The 17,484-nt window shown below is 45.8% G+C and overlaps 1 protein-coding gene across 1 annotated transcript in view; it reads right to left on the bottom strand.

The window, feature by feature from the left end:
- The window catches only part of LOC121579177 (ubiquitin domain-containing protein 2), a 61,865-nt gene extending 48,664 nt beyond the window's left edge, over positions 1–13,201 (bottom strand). Inside the window, exon 1 of the mRNA XM_041893533.2 lies at positions 12,980–13,201. Within this exon, the coding sequence (XP_041749467.1) occupies positions 12,980–13,049 (70 nt within the window). The 5' untranslated portion in view covers positions 13,050–13,201. The remainder of the gene's footprint in view (positions 1–12,979) is intronic.
- Positions 13,202–17,484: the final 4,283 nt, after the last annotated feature.

Below are 17,484 nucleotides of genomic sequence, written 5' to 3'. Positions count from 1 at the left end.
TGAGATTCAGTGCCTTAGACCGCTGCGCCACTCGGGAGCCCAATGAGATGTTAGTATGAGGGCAGTCAGTCAGTCCCACTATGAGATGTTAGTATGAGGGCAGTCAGTCAGTCCCACTATGAGATGTTAGTATGAGGGCAGTCAGTCAGTCAGTCCCACTATGAGATGTTAGTATGAGGGCAGTCAGTCCATCAGTCCCACTATAAGATGTTAGTATGAGGGCAGTCAGTCAGTCCCACTATGAGATGTTAGTATGAGGGCAGTCAGTCAGTCAGTCCCACTATGAGATGTTAGTATGAGGGCAGTCAGTCAGTCAGTCCCACTATGAGATGTTAGTATGAGGGCAGTCAGTCAGTCCCACTATGAGATGTTAGTATGAGGGCAGTCAGTCAGTCAGTCCCACTATGAGATGTTAGTATGAGGGCAGTCAGTCAGTCAGTCCCACTATGAGATGTTAGTATGAGGGCAGTCAGTCAGTCCCACTATGAGATGTTAGTATGAGGGCAGTCAGTCAGTCAGTCCCACTATGAGATGTTAGTATGAGGGCAGTCAGTCAGTCAGTCCCACTATGAGATGTTAGTATGAGGGCAGGCAGTCAGTCAGTCCCACTATGAGATGTTAGTATGAGGGCAGTCAGTCAGTCAGTCCCACTATGAGATGTTAGTATGAGGGCAGTCAGTCAGTCAGTCCCACTATGAGATGTTAGTATGAGGGCAGTCAGTCAGTCAGTCCCACTATGAGATGTTAGTATGAGGGTAGCTGTGGACTAGCAGGCCTGCCAGTGTGACCAGTACAGGGCAGCAGCAGGGGACCGAGTCCCACGGATAGAGACCTACTACATGGAGAAATGACTAGAGACCTGAGTTATTCCTGAACCTGACCAGAAGAAACTCCAGGCCCATAGTGATAGGAAAACCTCAGGACTCAGGAAATGACTGACACAAACTGAGATACACCTAACACAAAGTATGTGTCAGTATCCATAGATAGAGACCTCTGTAGTATATGACTCTGGTCTGGTCTTAGTCACTGTGGGTCATACTGACACTAAAACAGGTTCTTGAGTGGTTTGTGTCCTCTTAGTCTCCCTGACCACTGATCATTAGGATCAGCTATAGTGGCTGCTGTCACTGTCTGTGCGAGAGGGCTGAGCGAGATTGCAAATACAGCAGTGTTCTATTTCACCGGCTGTGTCCATACACATGTACTCAGGTCACATGGCACGTGTCAAATGGCACAACCTCCAACTGCAAGGCACAGATAGGAGTGTACATCAGAGGTCAAACATGGCAGTAAGCTGGCAGCCAGTCAAGTATAGAGTCAGTCAGCTCAGGGCTGTGTTTGGCTGTCACATGTAGGCTAGAGTCACTCACCATTGGCTCCATATGACTAAAGCCCAATTTCATTCAAGAATTTCAAAGCATTGGATTGGTGTAAGACATATGGTAGGAACTCCATCTACACCTATCCAGTGTTGTTTTTTTCATCCTTCAGGGGGAGTGAACAAGTGTACAATCCTGTGTCACAGAATCCCCCCCTCCTCTCTCATCGCCATGACAACTGGGTCAGATAGGTGAGGCAGGGATGTCGTGAGAAGGAGGTCTGAGATCTCACACACTGCATTATGCAGCACTGGCATGTGGCTCTGGTTTCACCTCCCAACATACACACACACACACACACACAGTACCCCCATGGACACACACACACCTGGGTGCCTTGCTCTGCCAACCCGAGTTCCTCAACAGCAGTGTGAACTGTGACACAGGGCCTGTCTGTGAAGGTGGGCCCTGTCAGGTTCATCCATAATGGAGAGGGTGCCTGCTACTGCTGCTGAAGGCAGACATTTTGACTAGCTAGGAGAACGAGACACTGGCTGGCATACAGCTGTGGGCTCACTGGGCTGTGCATCAGCTGATCCTGGATTTGTTCTGTCCTGTCGCCTGGCTCCTGCCAGTGAAGCGCCAGAGGAGGGGGGGGTCAGGGTCAATGGCAAATAGGGAGGCAATTTTGGAGATAATTCTTCATCTAATGAGATCAGTGACTTGAGGGCAGAACATAGCAACTATGAAAGCTGTAATGTTTGAATATTATTCAACTAAATATTTGTTATTCCTCAGTAGGAAATGTCATGGTTAAAATTACTTACTGTAAAAAGCATTTATAAGTGCCATTGAACAAAAGGAAATTGGTGTTAGTTGGAATTTAGATCCAGTAAGAAACCGTAGTATAGATTCCTTTTTACGAAACAATAACACAGGCACATCAATAACTCTGACAGTTGTGAAGTTAATACAACAGACAGGCTACTACAGTATCTTATTATGCATGTTGTTCACAAGGCCAAACACAACCGCTGAGGGAGAGGCTCTTTAAATATGCACTGTAAGGTTGAACATAAAGGTTACGTTGTATTTGCAGTGAGCTAGATAAAAGCCATTGAGGTTTAATGATGGGAGCTGCCTCCTGACCATTACTCTCCACCTGAATGCCAGAATCAAGATGGCTGCAGGGCTTTGGGCCTTTAAGTATTCACTGACAATAATGGACAGGATGACATGTTCCTATAACTAGGCCTATAGCCCTCTTAGGGACATTTTCTTATACATTTTCACTAGGACCTCACGATATGATATTATCACAATACTTAGGTGCCGCTACGATATGTATTGTGATTCTCACGATTCTATATGTATTGCGATTCGTTACTGCGATTTTATTACGTTTTGATGTTCCAAACATATTTCTCACTATATGTCTGCTGCAGAGCATGAGAAAATTTGTTTTAATCAGTCATGGATATAAAAGTGATGAAAACATGTTGGTTCACTATTTAAAAAAGAAGATGGAGAACAAGCTATAGAATGAAAAATACAGTTGTTTTGGCGCAGGTACAGCTGGCTAGCGCTACCTAGCACACACAAAAAATCGATACTTGGAGTCAAAGTAACTGTACAGATTTTTTTTTCCCCCCATCACAAATGTTCACTTGTCCATCAACAGCTGCTGTTCAGGAGAATAGTGCCGGACTGCTAAGGGAGAGGCTCTTTAAATATGCATTGTCCAGTTGTTTTCTGATTATAGTGGAACTCCCTGCTGTATGCTGCTTTGGTTGTTTTTGTCTAATAACATCTACAAATATTTTTAATAGACGCTCAAAAACCTATAGAGTGATATTTAGAGTCAGCTTACTCCAATAGTTTTTTGTTGTTCAAGGCTCATTCGGCAAAACCACTCCCACCATCACCGACCGAAGTTGCAGCAGTATTGCATTAGTGGAAACCGAGGATTCCATAATAATTTGTCTTTAAATGTTGTGTTCTTCTAACAGGCCTACATGTTGTCAGGACTGTTGTTTAAGACAGTAGCTAAGATTGTTGCAAACTATTATTTCGGATGTAGCAGTCGGGCTAGCTAGCATGCTAACTAGATACAGTAACTCTGTGTTATGGTTAGCATAACTCTGAGTGTATTGCAAATGACTGGTGACAATGACATGAACCTAGACTGAGTGTAAAAAACTATTAGGAACACTGCTCTTTCCATGACCAGGTGAATCCAGGTGAAAGCTATGACCCCTTATTGATGTCACTTGTTAAATTAGGGTTGGGCGGTATCCAGATCATATCGTCATATCAAATCAATTTTTATTTGCCAAATGCGCCGAATACAACAGGTGTAGACATTACCGTGAAATGCTTACTTACCAACAATGCATTACTTTTTTTATCAAAAAGTTAAATAAAACAACAACAACAAAAAAGTGTTGAGAAAAAAAGAGCAGAAGTCAAATAAAATAACAGTAGGGAGGCTATATACAGGGGGGTACTGGTGCAGAGTCAATGTGCGGGGGCACCGGCTAGTTGAGGTAATATGTACATGTGGGTAGAGTTAAAGTGATTATGCATAAATAATTAACAGAGTAGCAGCAGCGTAAAAAGATTGGGTGGGGGTGCAAATAGTCCGGGTAGCCATGATTAGCTGTTCAGGAGTCTTATGGCTTGGGGGTAGAAGCTGTTGAGAAGCCTTTTGGACCTAGACTTGGCGCTCTGGTACCGCTTGCCATGCAGTAGCAGAGAGAACAGTCTATGACTAGGGTGGCTGGAGTCTTTGACAATTTTGAGGGCCTTCCTCTGACACTGCGGTCGGAGGCCGAGCAGTTGCCATACTAGGCGGTGATGCAACTAGTCAGGATGCTCTCGATGGTGCAGCTGTACAACTTTTTGAGGATCTGAGGACCCATGTCAAATCTTTTCAGTCTCCTGAGGGGGACTATTACCGGCTTAGTACACAAGGGGGCGCCAGAAACCAAAAAAGCTAACAAAATTAGCACAAGAAATAGCTAATTTCCATGGAGGCTACTAGCTAAATATGCTAAACAGCGCAAACGAAAATAAACAAATTGCAAAGATAAACAATCCAGCTCATAAAGTTATACATACACTATATATACAAAAGTATGTGGAAACCCCTTCGAATTAGTGGATTCGGATATTTCAGCCACACCCATTGCTGACAGGTGTATCAAATCGAGCACAAAACCATGCAATCTCCATAGACAAACATTGGTAGTAGAATGACCTTACTGAAGAGCTCAGTGACTTTCAACGTGGCACCATCATAGGATGCCACCTTTTCAACAAGTCAGTTCGTCAAATTTCTGCCCTGCTAGAAGTGGCAGGCCACGAAGTGGCAGGCCACACAAGCTCACAGAAATGGACCGCCGCATGTCCTTGGTTGCAACACTCACTACCGAGTTCCAAACTGCCTCTGGAAGCAATGTCAGCACAAGAACTGTTAGTTGGGAGCTTCATGAAATGGGTTTCCATGGTCGAGCTGCCACACACAAACCTAAGATCACCATGCGCAATGCCAAGCGTCGGCTGGAGTGGCTCGCCGCCATTGGACTCTGGAGCAGTGGAAACGCGTTCTCTGGAGTGATGAATCATGCTTCAACATCTAGCAGTCCGACGGACGAATCTGGGTTTGGTGGATGCCAGGAGAACGCTCTGAATGCATAGTGCCAACTGTAAAGTTTGGTGGAGGAGGAATAATGGTCTGGGGCTGTTTTTCATGGTTCGGGCTAGGCCCCTTAGTTCCAGTGAGGGGAAATCTTAACGCTACAGCATACAATGGCATTCTAGACGATTCTGTGCTTCTGACTTTGTGGCAACAGTTTTGGGAAGGCCCTTTCCTGTTTCAGCATGATAATGCCCCCGTGCACAATAATAATAATAATAATATGCCATTTAGCAGACGCTTTTATCCAAAGCGACTTACAGTCATGCGTGCATACATTTTTGTGTATGGGTGGTCCCGGGGATCGAACCCACTACCTTGGCGTTTTCAAGCGCCGTGCTCTACCAGCTGAGCTACAGAGGACCACAAAGCAAGGTCCATACAGAAATGGTTTGTCGAGACTGGTGTGGAAGAACTTGACTGGCCTGCACAGAGCCCTGACCTCAACCCCATTGAACACCTTTGGGATGAATTGGAACGCCGACTGCGAGCCAGGCCTAATCGCCCAACATCAGTGCCCAACCTCATTAATGCTCTTGTGGCTGAATGGAAGGAAGTCCCTGCAGCAATGTTCCAACATCTAGTGCAAAGCCTTCCCAGAAGAGTGGAGGCTGTTATAGCAGCAAAGGGGGGACCAACTCCATATTAATGCCCATGATTTTGGAATGAGATGTTCGACAAGCAAGTGTCCACATACCTTTGGTCATGTAGTGTATATAGGAAGGAGCTACCGAATGTCATTTTTGATTAAGTTTGGACATGTGAATGTGAACGAGAGACATTGTGGAAATGAACAAAGTTTTGACACATACTTGTCTGAAGGAAGAACAGTAATGGCTCTGGAGTAGCATGTGTACACACTGTGTCTGTGTGGAGTCTGGAGTCGCCAGGGCAACGGGACTGCCTGTCTCTGAGAATATGGGGGAGGAGCTGACGGGCCGAGAACAGAGAGGAGAAAAAACGCAAGGTAACCAAGATATCAGCTGGACAGAACTCATCCAACGGGCTTAGACTTCTCAAACACGGCAGAACGCTAACACAATATGATGCCCCATCACCTTATTAATTCAGTCACTTACTTAGATAACTAGCAAGTTAAACTTAGGGGTATCGTTAATGCAGAATTCTGGGGCCTTAGCTTGAGGCGTTTTGTAAACGCAGATCTAAAATGCTTATTATTGCATTTTCTGCTCAGCATTAGACTAATTTTGTGCTTCAGTTGCACCTCCACTCTGCTGAGAATTCAGGAACGGGCGTTCTATCAGCAAACGGTCCTCTGACTGATGTGGAGCTACTTTTCTCTGGTACTTTTCTCGGTGTAGCCACCCTACGTTTCTCAGGTAAAATGCAAGATTCACTTTCAGTAAAACATTAGGAAATGTAGCTGGCTACATTATTTGTGTGATAAACATTATACATATGATGGCCATGCACCCCTGTCAATACACAGCTGGACACACCTGCTCCCGCTTTCTCCCGTTGTGCTATTTACTAACAAACACGTGACTGGCTCAACTGTTCTGGGGAACTACGGCAAGCTTCATAATGTAAAATAATGTGACAGGTGACATGAAGAACGAGATCTGCTATATTGACGGTATTGAAAAACCTTCCTGTGGCTACTTCCAAATACATTACATTTTAGTCATTTAGCAGACGCTCTTATCCAGAGCGACTTACAGTTAGTGAGTGCATACATTATTTTATTTTTCATACTGGCCCCAGTGGGAATTGAACCCACAACCCTGGCGTTGCAAACGCCATGCTCTACCAACTGAGCTACATCCCTGCCGGCCATTCCCTCCCCTACCCTGGACGACGCAGGGCCAATTATGCGCCGCCCCATGGGTCTCCCGGTCGCGGCTGGCTACAACAGAGCCTGGATTCAAACCAGGATCTCTAGTGGCACAGCTAGCACTGCGATGCAGTGCCTTAGGCCACTGCGCCACTCGGGATACCCCGGTATAGATGGGTTAGCTGACAATGTCACGAACGATGTGCACGCTTCCATGGGGCAGAAGTCAGCGTGTTGTTGTGATTCTGGATGGCCAGATTGCTAGCAAGAATTACAAGAAACTGCCATGTGGGGAATCGTAAGTGGCTCGTTTCAGCTCGTTTCATCTTGTTATTGATGTCTTGTTTTGAGGCGTTTTGACTGATTTCAAGTCAATGCTAATATGGCTACAATTCGCTAGCTAGCTAACCAACAACTGTAACAATGTATTTAAGAGACAACAAGTGCTCATTCTGCAAATGTATTTGTTTTCAATAAACATTGGAGACAAAATATAGCTTACATTTTGTCAACAATCTAAGCCAACCCCGTCTCTTTTGCCCCATAGTTGCGCACTCCTCGGTTTTGTTGCTAAACGGTATATACGGTATACTGCCCAAGCCTATGTTAAATCCACTTCCGTCAGAGTAGACGAAGGGGAGGAGACAGGTTAAAGAAGGATTTTTAAGCCTTGAGACAATTGACACATGGATTGTGTATGTGTGCCATTCAGAGGGTGAATAGGCAAGAGAAATTATGTAAGTGCCTTTGAACGGGGTATGGTAGTAGGTGCCAGGCACACCGGTTTGAGTGTGTCAAGAACTGCAACGCTGCTTGGTTTTTCACCCACAACAGTTTCCCGTGTGTATCAAGAATAGTCCACCACCCAAAGGACATCCACCCAACTTGACACAACTGTGGGAAGCATTGGAGTCAACATGGGCCAGCATCCCTGTGGGACGCTTTCAACACCTTGTTTAGTCCATGCCCCGACGAACTGAGGCTGTTCTGAGGGCAAAAGGGGGTGCAACTCAATATTAGGAAGGTGTTCCTAATGTTTTGATGACACATTCATTCATGTAAGCGTTACAATATATGTACAATCCAAAAGTAATGTGAAATGCACTAATAACTTATAACATAAGCAATATACACTGCTCAAAAAAATAAAGGGAACACTAAAATAACACATCCTAGATCTGAATGAATTAAATAATCTTATTAAATACTTTTTTCTTTACATAGTTGAATGTGCTGACAACCAAAATCACACAAAAATGATCAATGGAAATCAAATGTATCAACCCATGGAGGTCTGGATTTGGAGTCACCCTCAAAATTAAAGTGGAAAACCACACTACAGGCTGATCCAACTTTGATGTAATGTCCTTAAAACAAGTCAAAATGAGGCTCAGTAGTGTGTGTGACCTCCACGTGCCTGTATGACCTCCCTACAACGCCTGGGCATGCTCCTGATGAGGTGGCGGATGGTCTCCTGAGGGATCTCCTCCCAGACCTGGACTAAAGCATCCGCCAACTCCTGGACAGTCTGTGGTGCAACGTGGCGTTGGTGGATGGAGCGAGACATGATGTCCCAGATGTGCTCAATTGGATTCAGGTCTGGGAACGGACGGGCCAGTCCATAGCATCAATGCCTTCCTCTTGCAGGAACTGCTGACACACTCCAGCCACATGAGGTCTAGCATTGTCTTGCATTAGGAGGAACCCAGGGCCAACCGCACCAGCATATGGTCTCACAAGGGGTCTGAGGATCTCATCTCGGTACCTAATGGCAGTCAGGCTACCTCTGGCGAGCACATGGAGGGCTGTGCGGCCCCCCAAAGAAATGCCACCCCACACCATGACTGACCCACCGCCAAACCGGTCATGCTGGAGGATGTTGCAGGCAGCAGAACATTCTCCACGGCGTCTCCAGACTCTGTCACGTCTGTCACGTGCTCAGTGTGAACCTGCTTTCATCTGTGAAGAGCACAGGGCGCCAGTGGCGAAATTTGCCAATCTTGGTGTTCTCTGGCAAATGCCAAACGTCCTGCACGGTGTTGGGCTGTAAGCACAACCCCCACCTGTGGACGTCGGGCCCTCATACCACCCTCATGGAGTCTGTTTCTGACCGTTTGAGCAGACACATGCACATTTGTGGCCTGCTGGAGGTCATTTTGCAGGGCTCTGGCAGTGCTCCTCCTGCTCCTCCTTGCACAAAGGCGGAGATAGCAGTCCTGCTGCTGGGTTGTTGCCCTCCTACGGCCTCCTCCACGTCCCCTGATGTACTGGCCTGTCTCCTGGTAGCGCCTCCATGCTCTGGACACTACGCTGACAGACACAGCAAACCTTGTCACAGCTCGCATTGATGTGCCATCCTGGATGAGCTGCACTACCTGAGCCACTTGTGTGGGTTGTAGACTCCGTCTCATGCTACCACTAGAGTGAAAGCACCGCCAGCATTCAAAAGTGACCAAAACATCAGCCAGGAAGCATAGTAACTGAGAAGTGGTCTGTGGTCACCACCTGCAAAACCAGTCCTTTATTGGGGGTGTCTTGCTAATTGCCTATAATTTCCACCTGTTGTCTATTCCATTTGCACAACAGCATGTGACATTTATTGTCAATCAGTGTTGCTTCCTAAGTGGACAGTTTTATTTCACAGAAGTGTGATTGACTTGGAGTTACATTGTGTTGTTTAAGTGTTCCCTTTATTTTTTTGAGCAGTGTATTTAGACTAAGCTTCGTCTGAGCTTGATAGCCAGCTAGCTAAGCTAACTGCAGGCTAACTATGCAGAGCATTGCATCATGGGAGACAAAATGCACCCTGGGAAACGTAGTATGCTATAGACAAGGGCAATAAAGAAGCTTCAAAATGACAAAAATGATAAAACAGCCAAATGTGTATCAAATCTTACAATAGTGCATATATAATAACAGCATAATAACTGGTTATAAAGTGGCGGAATTGTACTTTGACTGCCAATATACCAACATTCCATTCAAACAATGCAGTCAATCCACAGCCATACACTGGCTGAAATCAGTTGATAGGACTTAGACAAGTACTAGTATTGTATCATGTAATAACACTCACAGCTTTCCAAGGAAACAAGAAATTAGACATTTATGGTCTGTTTACATATATTTTAGAGGCTATTTATACAGAAATGTTGTATAAAACCCGTAAAACTCTATTTATAATTATATGACAATATTTCTATTACACAATTTCTGACATCACATGCCTTACTTTTATTGTCCTGAATAAAGTCAAATCAGGAAATGCTTCACCTAGGCCTCTACTGCTATTCATTCCAATTAAACTGGTTTTGGATTTCTCCCTGACCACAATAGATGTGGTAAAGGGGTCAATCGAACTTTAATTAATTTTTTTCTCCCCAATTTCGTGATATCCAATTGCGATCCAATTACGATCTTGTCTCATCGCTGCAACTCTCCAACGGGCTCGCGAAGGTCGAGTCGTGCGTCCTCCGAAACATGACTCGACAAAACCGCGCACCTTAACACCTACCCGCTTAACCCGGAAGCCAGCCGCACCAATGTGTCTAAGGAAACACTGTTCAACTGACGACCGAAGTCAGCCACAAGGAGTCGCTAGAGCGCGATGAGCCAAACCCTCCTCTAACCCGGACGACACTGGGCAAATTGTGCGCCGCCCTATGGGATTCCAGGTCAAGGCCGGTTATGACAGACCCGGGATCGAACACGTGTCTGTAGTGACGCCTTAGACCGCTGCGCCACTCGGAGAGGCCCAGGTCAATCGAACTTGACCAAAACAATGGAATTGCCATGGAAAAGCGTGGGGGAAAGGGCTGTGGGGGAAAGATCCCGAGTTGCCTAGTTGCCTCCCAGCAAAATTAGCCTACATTTAAGCTATTGTTGATATGTGTATTTCACACTATGTTGAGGTAATCAAATCGGAGTATAATGCTTATATGGATGTCAACCCCAATACATGTTCATATCATCGTTACCAATCAACTGCATTACAGTTCAAAATGACTGACTACAACCACCGATTTCTGTATGCTAGCTATGCTCACCAGCCTATACGAACGGGAGTTAGCATTTAGCAGTCACTTCTAAACTTGAAAAGAGACTATTTCTACATGTTATGCAGCGAAAACTGCCAAATATATCCAAATCGGACTTAGGTAACCATATTGTGGGCCTGTTATAATACATAAATCATGACGTATTTGACGAATATCCACCTTGTTAGATCAGATTTGTTGAATGTGCGCCAATCTGGTAAATGTAACGTCTGTGTACCATTGACTCCTTTACCGCATCTACAGTATGGATGCCATTTTCACCCCATTCTGGAACTTTAGTTTAGTCAGATGAACTTGTGGATACCATTTTTATGTCTCTGCGTGCAGTATGAAGGAGGTTAGCGGTAGTTTCACAAGTCAATGCTAACTAGCGTTAGCACAATGACTAGAAGTCTACAGGTATGGTAGCATCCCTTTAAGGACTACTGAACGAAGAGCTGTTTGGGTGCCAAATGAATGGCTCATTTAGGTGGGTGGAGCCAAAAGATCCGGCTCACTGAAAAGACTTGTAATGCCCATTACTACAAGGGAAGTACTGTATTGCTCAGTAACAAGCAATGGCTGAGAGTCAAGGTAACAATGCATGTCAAAAGACTTATAAGCTGATACTTTCTCTTGAACTTTGTAAAAAATGTCCATGGCAAGCTTTCTACAAAGAGCTACTTCCAACCCCATTCAGGGAGAGCTCTCAGCAGGACTGAGCTACAGTCCGCTGGCTTTACTCTCTTGTGAAGAGTCAAAAGCCAGAGAGACAAAAGGAGTGTAATAACTCTTTAGTTTAGCCAATCCCTGGAGGAAACCCTCTCTTTCCCTCTCCTGTGCTCTCTCTTATCAAAATCAGATCCCTGTTGCGCTTTCTCTCTCTCCCTAAGTCTCTCCCTAAGTTGTGAGTTATAGAAGCTCCACACATGTTCAGCAATGTACAGTCCACATTTGGTTACAGCACAAACTTCACTGCCTGGTAATAGCAATATAATAGTGTGTAGACCTAACAATGTGATATAACAGTGACCCCAAGACACTGTTGCATTGGAAGGACCACCTCAAGGGACATAGGACAAAGGTACATTTTTGCCATGTGCATTGCCTAGGTGTGCATATGCAATAACAGCAACACAAACATGAAGAAGATCAATACCTGTTATCTATGCAAGGAGCCATCACAGACTTCTTTGTGTACGTGTACAAGCCCCTCCCCCTCCAACCTAAGCTCAATCACACCACCTAAAGTCATAACAACATCTGCAACATTAGACACTTGAAATCCCCACGCGGTGAGGAAATAACAGTGTGAAGTAACCACCCAAGGGGTCGCAGTTAACAGCCAACCAGTATATGAATACCGTCTTTCTCATTCACAAAGCCCTGGATACATTGTGTTACACTGCATGAATGAACACGGTTGGTACATAATATCCATTAAATTATGCGCGTCACTGAGATGAGATATGCAAATCTGGGTTATTGTTGAATACAGAGATACAGTATAATTGATGGACATGTCAACGGACAAAGACCAACCACCACCGTTAGTTATTTAAAACAAGTTTGGGTGCAACTCCCCCATCCTCCTGCAGCTGCGAATAAAAATTGCACGCTCCCCCACTTTAGATTGTCGACCCCCAAGAAAATACGCATTCAATTAAATAGAATTAGGTTATATGATTGCAAAAATGTATCTGTGAACACAACAAAGCATCGTTTGAGTTAGCAAATATTATAATAGCATGTAACGTTATGATGTTCTGCATTCCTGAGCCAAACAGTGACCCACATTTATTGTGTAGAAAGATACCCAGCCAGCTAGCATGTTAGCTATAGCTAACTACAACATTAAACGCCTTCATTCAAAACAGACAAAGGCAGTGATTTAACACGGAACAGTAAGCATTTTCAAGATCATAAAATGTTGCCTAGATAGCTAACTATTATTCGCACGAGTCCGGGTGGGACTATAGAGATGATAGCCGTGGCCGCCACGATGTTCTAGGCGGCTGCAATAAAGGGAAGACACAAGGGGATGCAAGGCGAATGAAATCAGCATGTAACCAAAAACCACCAATCATCGACCAAAAACGACCCCGACAGTATGTAACTCATTTCCTACCTCCAGTTCCGTCAGAATTTTCGTTTAAACTGCCTGAAGAATCATGGTGACTACCCACACAACCACCCATGGATATTTTAACTGCGCTACCCCCGCAGACCCTCTTGTTTTATTTTCCCCCGTCCTCCAGTCTTCCTTTCAGAATAGAAATTGAAAGGGCGCAAGCATCAGCTGGGAAGAGGCGGAGTGAACACACATCACAAGGTGACCGCTTCTAAAAGAGAAAAGAGGGGGACTGAGAGGGAGGAAATAGAGGTAAAGAATGGGCGGATGAGAAGGGAGGACGGGGAGAAGACCACTCAGCATAGTGTAACTGAGATGAGAACAGTTTTTACTATAATGCATTGTCCCCCATGCATACTAGGGCAATTTCAAGTACATGGGTGAAAATCAGATGTGAAACCATTATGTTCTATTCAATTCTGTTATTCCCTAGTTTACTATAAAATGTTATACTCTATTCTGCTCTTCTCTATTCTATTCTATACTTTATTGTTGTGGCTCTAAAGGCTGCACACTGCTGGGTTTCCAAGTTCACCTCATACATTTACATTTACGTCATTTAGCAGACGCTCTTATCCAGAGCGACATACAAATTGGTGCATTCACCTTATAGCCAGTGGGATAACCACTTTACAATATGTTAGGCTCCTTAGCCAGCCTAATAATGCATGCTACTACTACCCAGACTTGATTCCCTCCCTACACCTTTAAAACATCTGTTTTGCCAGGAAAATGTTCCCAATTTAGGTGATAGTTTAGTATTTCCTTGAATATACTGACTCTATTACCACCGTTTTTATAGTTTACTATTTCCTCAAATGTACTGACTCTACTACTACCGTATCCCAATACGTCCCAGAAGTGTAACAGTGTGTGATCAGTGTCTAGTCTGACACCTTCACCAGTGTATAGACAGGCCCTCTTGGCTGCTGTGGCCACAGGCACACAAATCTTAAAACTGCAAGACCTGGAGTCCATTTACATTATACTCTGGTGGTTAAAAGAGAGCCTGCCCTAATAAGTAAATACATTCCCCCCTAAAATGAAAGTAATCTTAACCTAATAATACATCAGTGCCTCTCTCCTCCAACTCTCTCCTCCAACTCTCTCCTCCAACTCTCACCATCTGAGTATGGATGAAAAACACAATGACAGCCCTTATTCCATATTGTTTTAAAATAAAATGACAGCCACTTATTCCATCTTGTTTTAAACACAATGACAGCCACTTATTCCATTTTGTTTTAAAATAAAATGACAGCCACTTATTCCATCTTGTTTTAAACACAATGACAGCCACTTATTGTCACGCGACGTATATGCGGTCAGTGAAGTCAAACGCAGGACACAGAGCGGCTGGCAACGTACTTTTACTGAACACAGTAAATAGAGTACAAAAACAACAAACCTCCAAACAGGGAGGAAAACACAATAACCCGTACACCAAAGCAACTGCCGGAATGACAAAGAACAATCACACACAATAACCAATGAGAGACAGGGGGTAATATAGGGAATACAATACAACATAATGGGAAACAGGTGTAAACAATAAAGACCAAACAAGACAAACACCGAAACATCGATCGGCAGTAGCTAGTACTCCGGGGACGACGAACGCCGAAGCCTGCCCGAGCAAGGAGGAGGAGCAGCCTCGGCTGAATCCGTGACAGTACCCCCCCCCCTTGACGCGCGGACCCAGCCGTGCGCCGACCCCGGCCTCTGGGACGGCCAGGAGGACGCGGAGCAGGGCGAGTCGGATGACTCCGGTGGAAATCCCTCAACAGGGAGGGATCTAGGATGTCCCTCCTAGGGACCCAGCACCGTTCCTCCGGACGTGCACCCTCCCACTCCACGAGATACTGCAGACCCCCCATCCGACGCCTCGAATCCAAGATGGAACGGACCGAGTACGCCGGAGCCCCCTCGATGTCTAGTGGGGGCGGAGGAGCCTCTCGTACCTCATTCTCCTAGAGTGGACCAGCTACCACCGGCCTGAGGAGAGACACATGGAACGAGGGGTTAATGCGGTAATTAATGGGCAGTTGTAACCTATAACATACCTCGTTCAATCTCCATAGCCGCCGTCTCCTCCTGAGACAGAGGATACACATGACTACGAGGAAGCGCAGCGCCTACCTGGAGGTCTATCGCACAATCCCCCTGTCGATGAGGTGGTAATTGAGTCGCCTTCTCAGGTGGAATGTGCATGGTGGGAACTTGGTTCGGGCTTTCCACCGTCGTTGCCCCTACGGAAACACCTACACACCGCCCGACACACTGATCAGACCATCCCTTGAGAGCCCTCTGTTGCCATGAAATGTTGGGATCATGAGATGTTAACCAGGGAAGCCCCAACACCACGGGAAACGCAGGAGAATCAATCAGATATAACCGTATAATCTCCTCATGGCCCTCCTGCGTCTTCATCTTAAGTGGCGCTGTGACCTCCCTAATCAATCCCGACCCCAAAGGGCGGCTATCTAGGGCATGGATGGGGAAGGGCACATCAACTGGTACAATAGGAATCCCTAACTTATACGTGAACCGGCGATCGATAAAATTCCCAGCTGCGCCTGAATCTACTAGCGCCTTATGCTGGGAGTGAGGAGAAACCTGGGGAACTTTAATACACATATGCGCAACAGAGAGCTCTGGGTGAATTGGGTGCTTACTCACCTGGAATGACTCATCAGTGCGCTGCCTACTGCCTCGATTCCTAGGAGACCCTCCCCAGCACAGACCCGCAGTGTGTCCTCTGCGGCCACAGTTGGTGCAGGGGATGGCCTCTCTCCTGGTCTCTCTCCTGGTCTCCCTAGCACCAGCACCCCCGAGCTCCATAGGGCTCGGCTCGGAAGTGCTGGGGGATGGAATGGACGGCCCCGACTCCGGACGTCCGTGGGTAGCCAACAGGGTATCTAGGCGAATCGACATGTCCACCAGCTGATCGAAGCTTAGGTTGGTGTCCCTGCAGGCCAATTCCCGACGCATGTTCTCCCTCAGGCTACATCTGTAGTGGTCGATGAGGGCCCTCTCATTCCATCCCGCGTTGGCAGCCAGAGTCCGGAAGTCCAGTGCGAACTCCTGCGCGCTCCTCTTCCCCTGTCTGAGGTGAAACAGACGCTCACCCGCCGCCTTCCCCTCTGGGGGATGATAGTTGACTGTAGCGGCGTCTATTTCCCCCCTCTCGGCATTGGCCCACTCCAGCACCTTTCCGGACAGACAGGAGATGAGGGCGGACACGCTCTCGTATCCCGAGGGCAACGGGTGGATGGTTGCCAGGTAGAGTTCCACTTGGAGCAGGAAACCCTGACACCCGGCCGCTGTGCCATCATAAGCCCTCGGGAGCGAGAGCCGAATCCCACTGGACCCCGGAGGTGAAGCGATGGGTGTAGCTGATGGTGGTGGTATCGTCGGAGGAGGTGTAGGCAAACCTCCTCTTTCCCATCGCTCCATGGTGTTCACCACCCGTTCCATGGCGGTGCCGAGAGCCTGGATCTTGGCCGCTTGTTGTGCTACGCGGTCCTCCATTGATCCAGCTGGCACCGCCGCTCCTGCTGACTCCATGTCGTGGTGTGTGATTCTGTCACGCGACGTGTATGCGGTCAGTGAAGTCAAACGCAGGACACAGAGCGGCTGGCAACGTACTTTTACTGAACACAGTAAATAGAGTACAAAAACAACAAACCTCCAAACAGGGAGGAAAACACAATAACCCGTACACCAAAGCAACTGCCGGAATGACAAAGAACAATCACACACAATAACCAATGAGAGACAGGTGTTAATATAGGGAATACAATCCAACATAATGGGAAACAGGTGTAAACAATAAAGACCAAACAAGACAAACACCGAAACATCGATCGGCAGCAGCTAGTACTCCGGGGACGATGAACGCCGAAGCCTGCCCGAGCAAGGAGGAGCTGAATCCGTGACACTTATTCCATCTTGTATTAAAACACAATGACAGGCACTTATTCCATATTGTTTAACAATAAAATGACAGCCACTTATTCCATATTGTTTAACAATAAAATGACAGCCACTTATTCCATATTGTTTTAATTGAGTGTTCACTGCTGTCCAATTGTGCATCAATAGACCACTACAAGGACTTGACATCAGATCTACTAGCCTGTTTCTTTAAAGAGCAATCTGGAATGATAAATTAATTATATGTACCCATTGATTCTTGAAGAATATAACTTAATCACTGATGAGCTTAGTTTTATTGTCGTACACCATCAGAACCCAAAATATAAGGTTGTGTTACTACAATGTTTGTAAAGAAACTAAATGTAAACAAATTCTATGGCTTAACATGGTTCAAACTATCATTTTGATATCATGGATGGTCAGTCCTTGCTTTTTCCCAAAACAGGGGCGGGGAATATGGTTTGTTATTGTTTCAACTGCTGATTGATTGCTGCTTTAAGGGAAATCAATGAAATATCCTGCGGGCTTTTGAATATAAAGAGCAGTATAATGTATGTCAGGAA

Source organism: Coregonus clupeaformis, chromosome 13 (assembly GCF_020615455.1).
Source record: "Coregonus clupeaformis isolate EN_2021a chromosome 13, ASM2061545v1, whole genome shotgun sequence".
Lineage (NCBI taxonomy): Eukaryota > Metazoa > Chordata > Actinopteri > Salmoniformes > Salmonidae > Coregonus > Coregonus clupeaformis.
The sequence above is the reverse complement of the archived record's forward strand: the minus strand, read 5'-3'. Positions and strand labels throughout refer to the sequence as shown.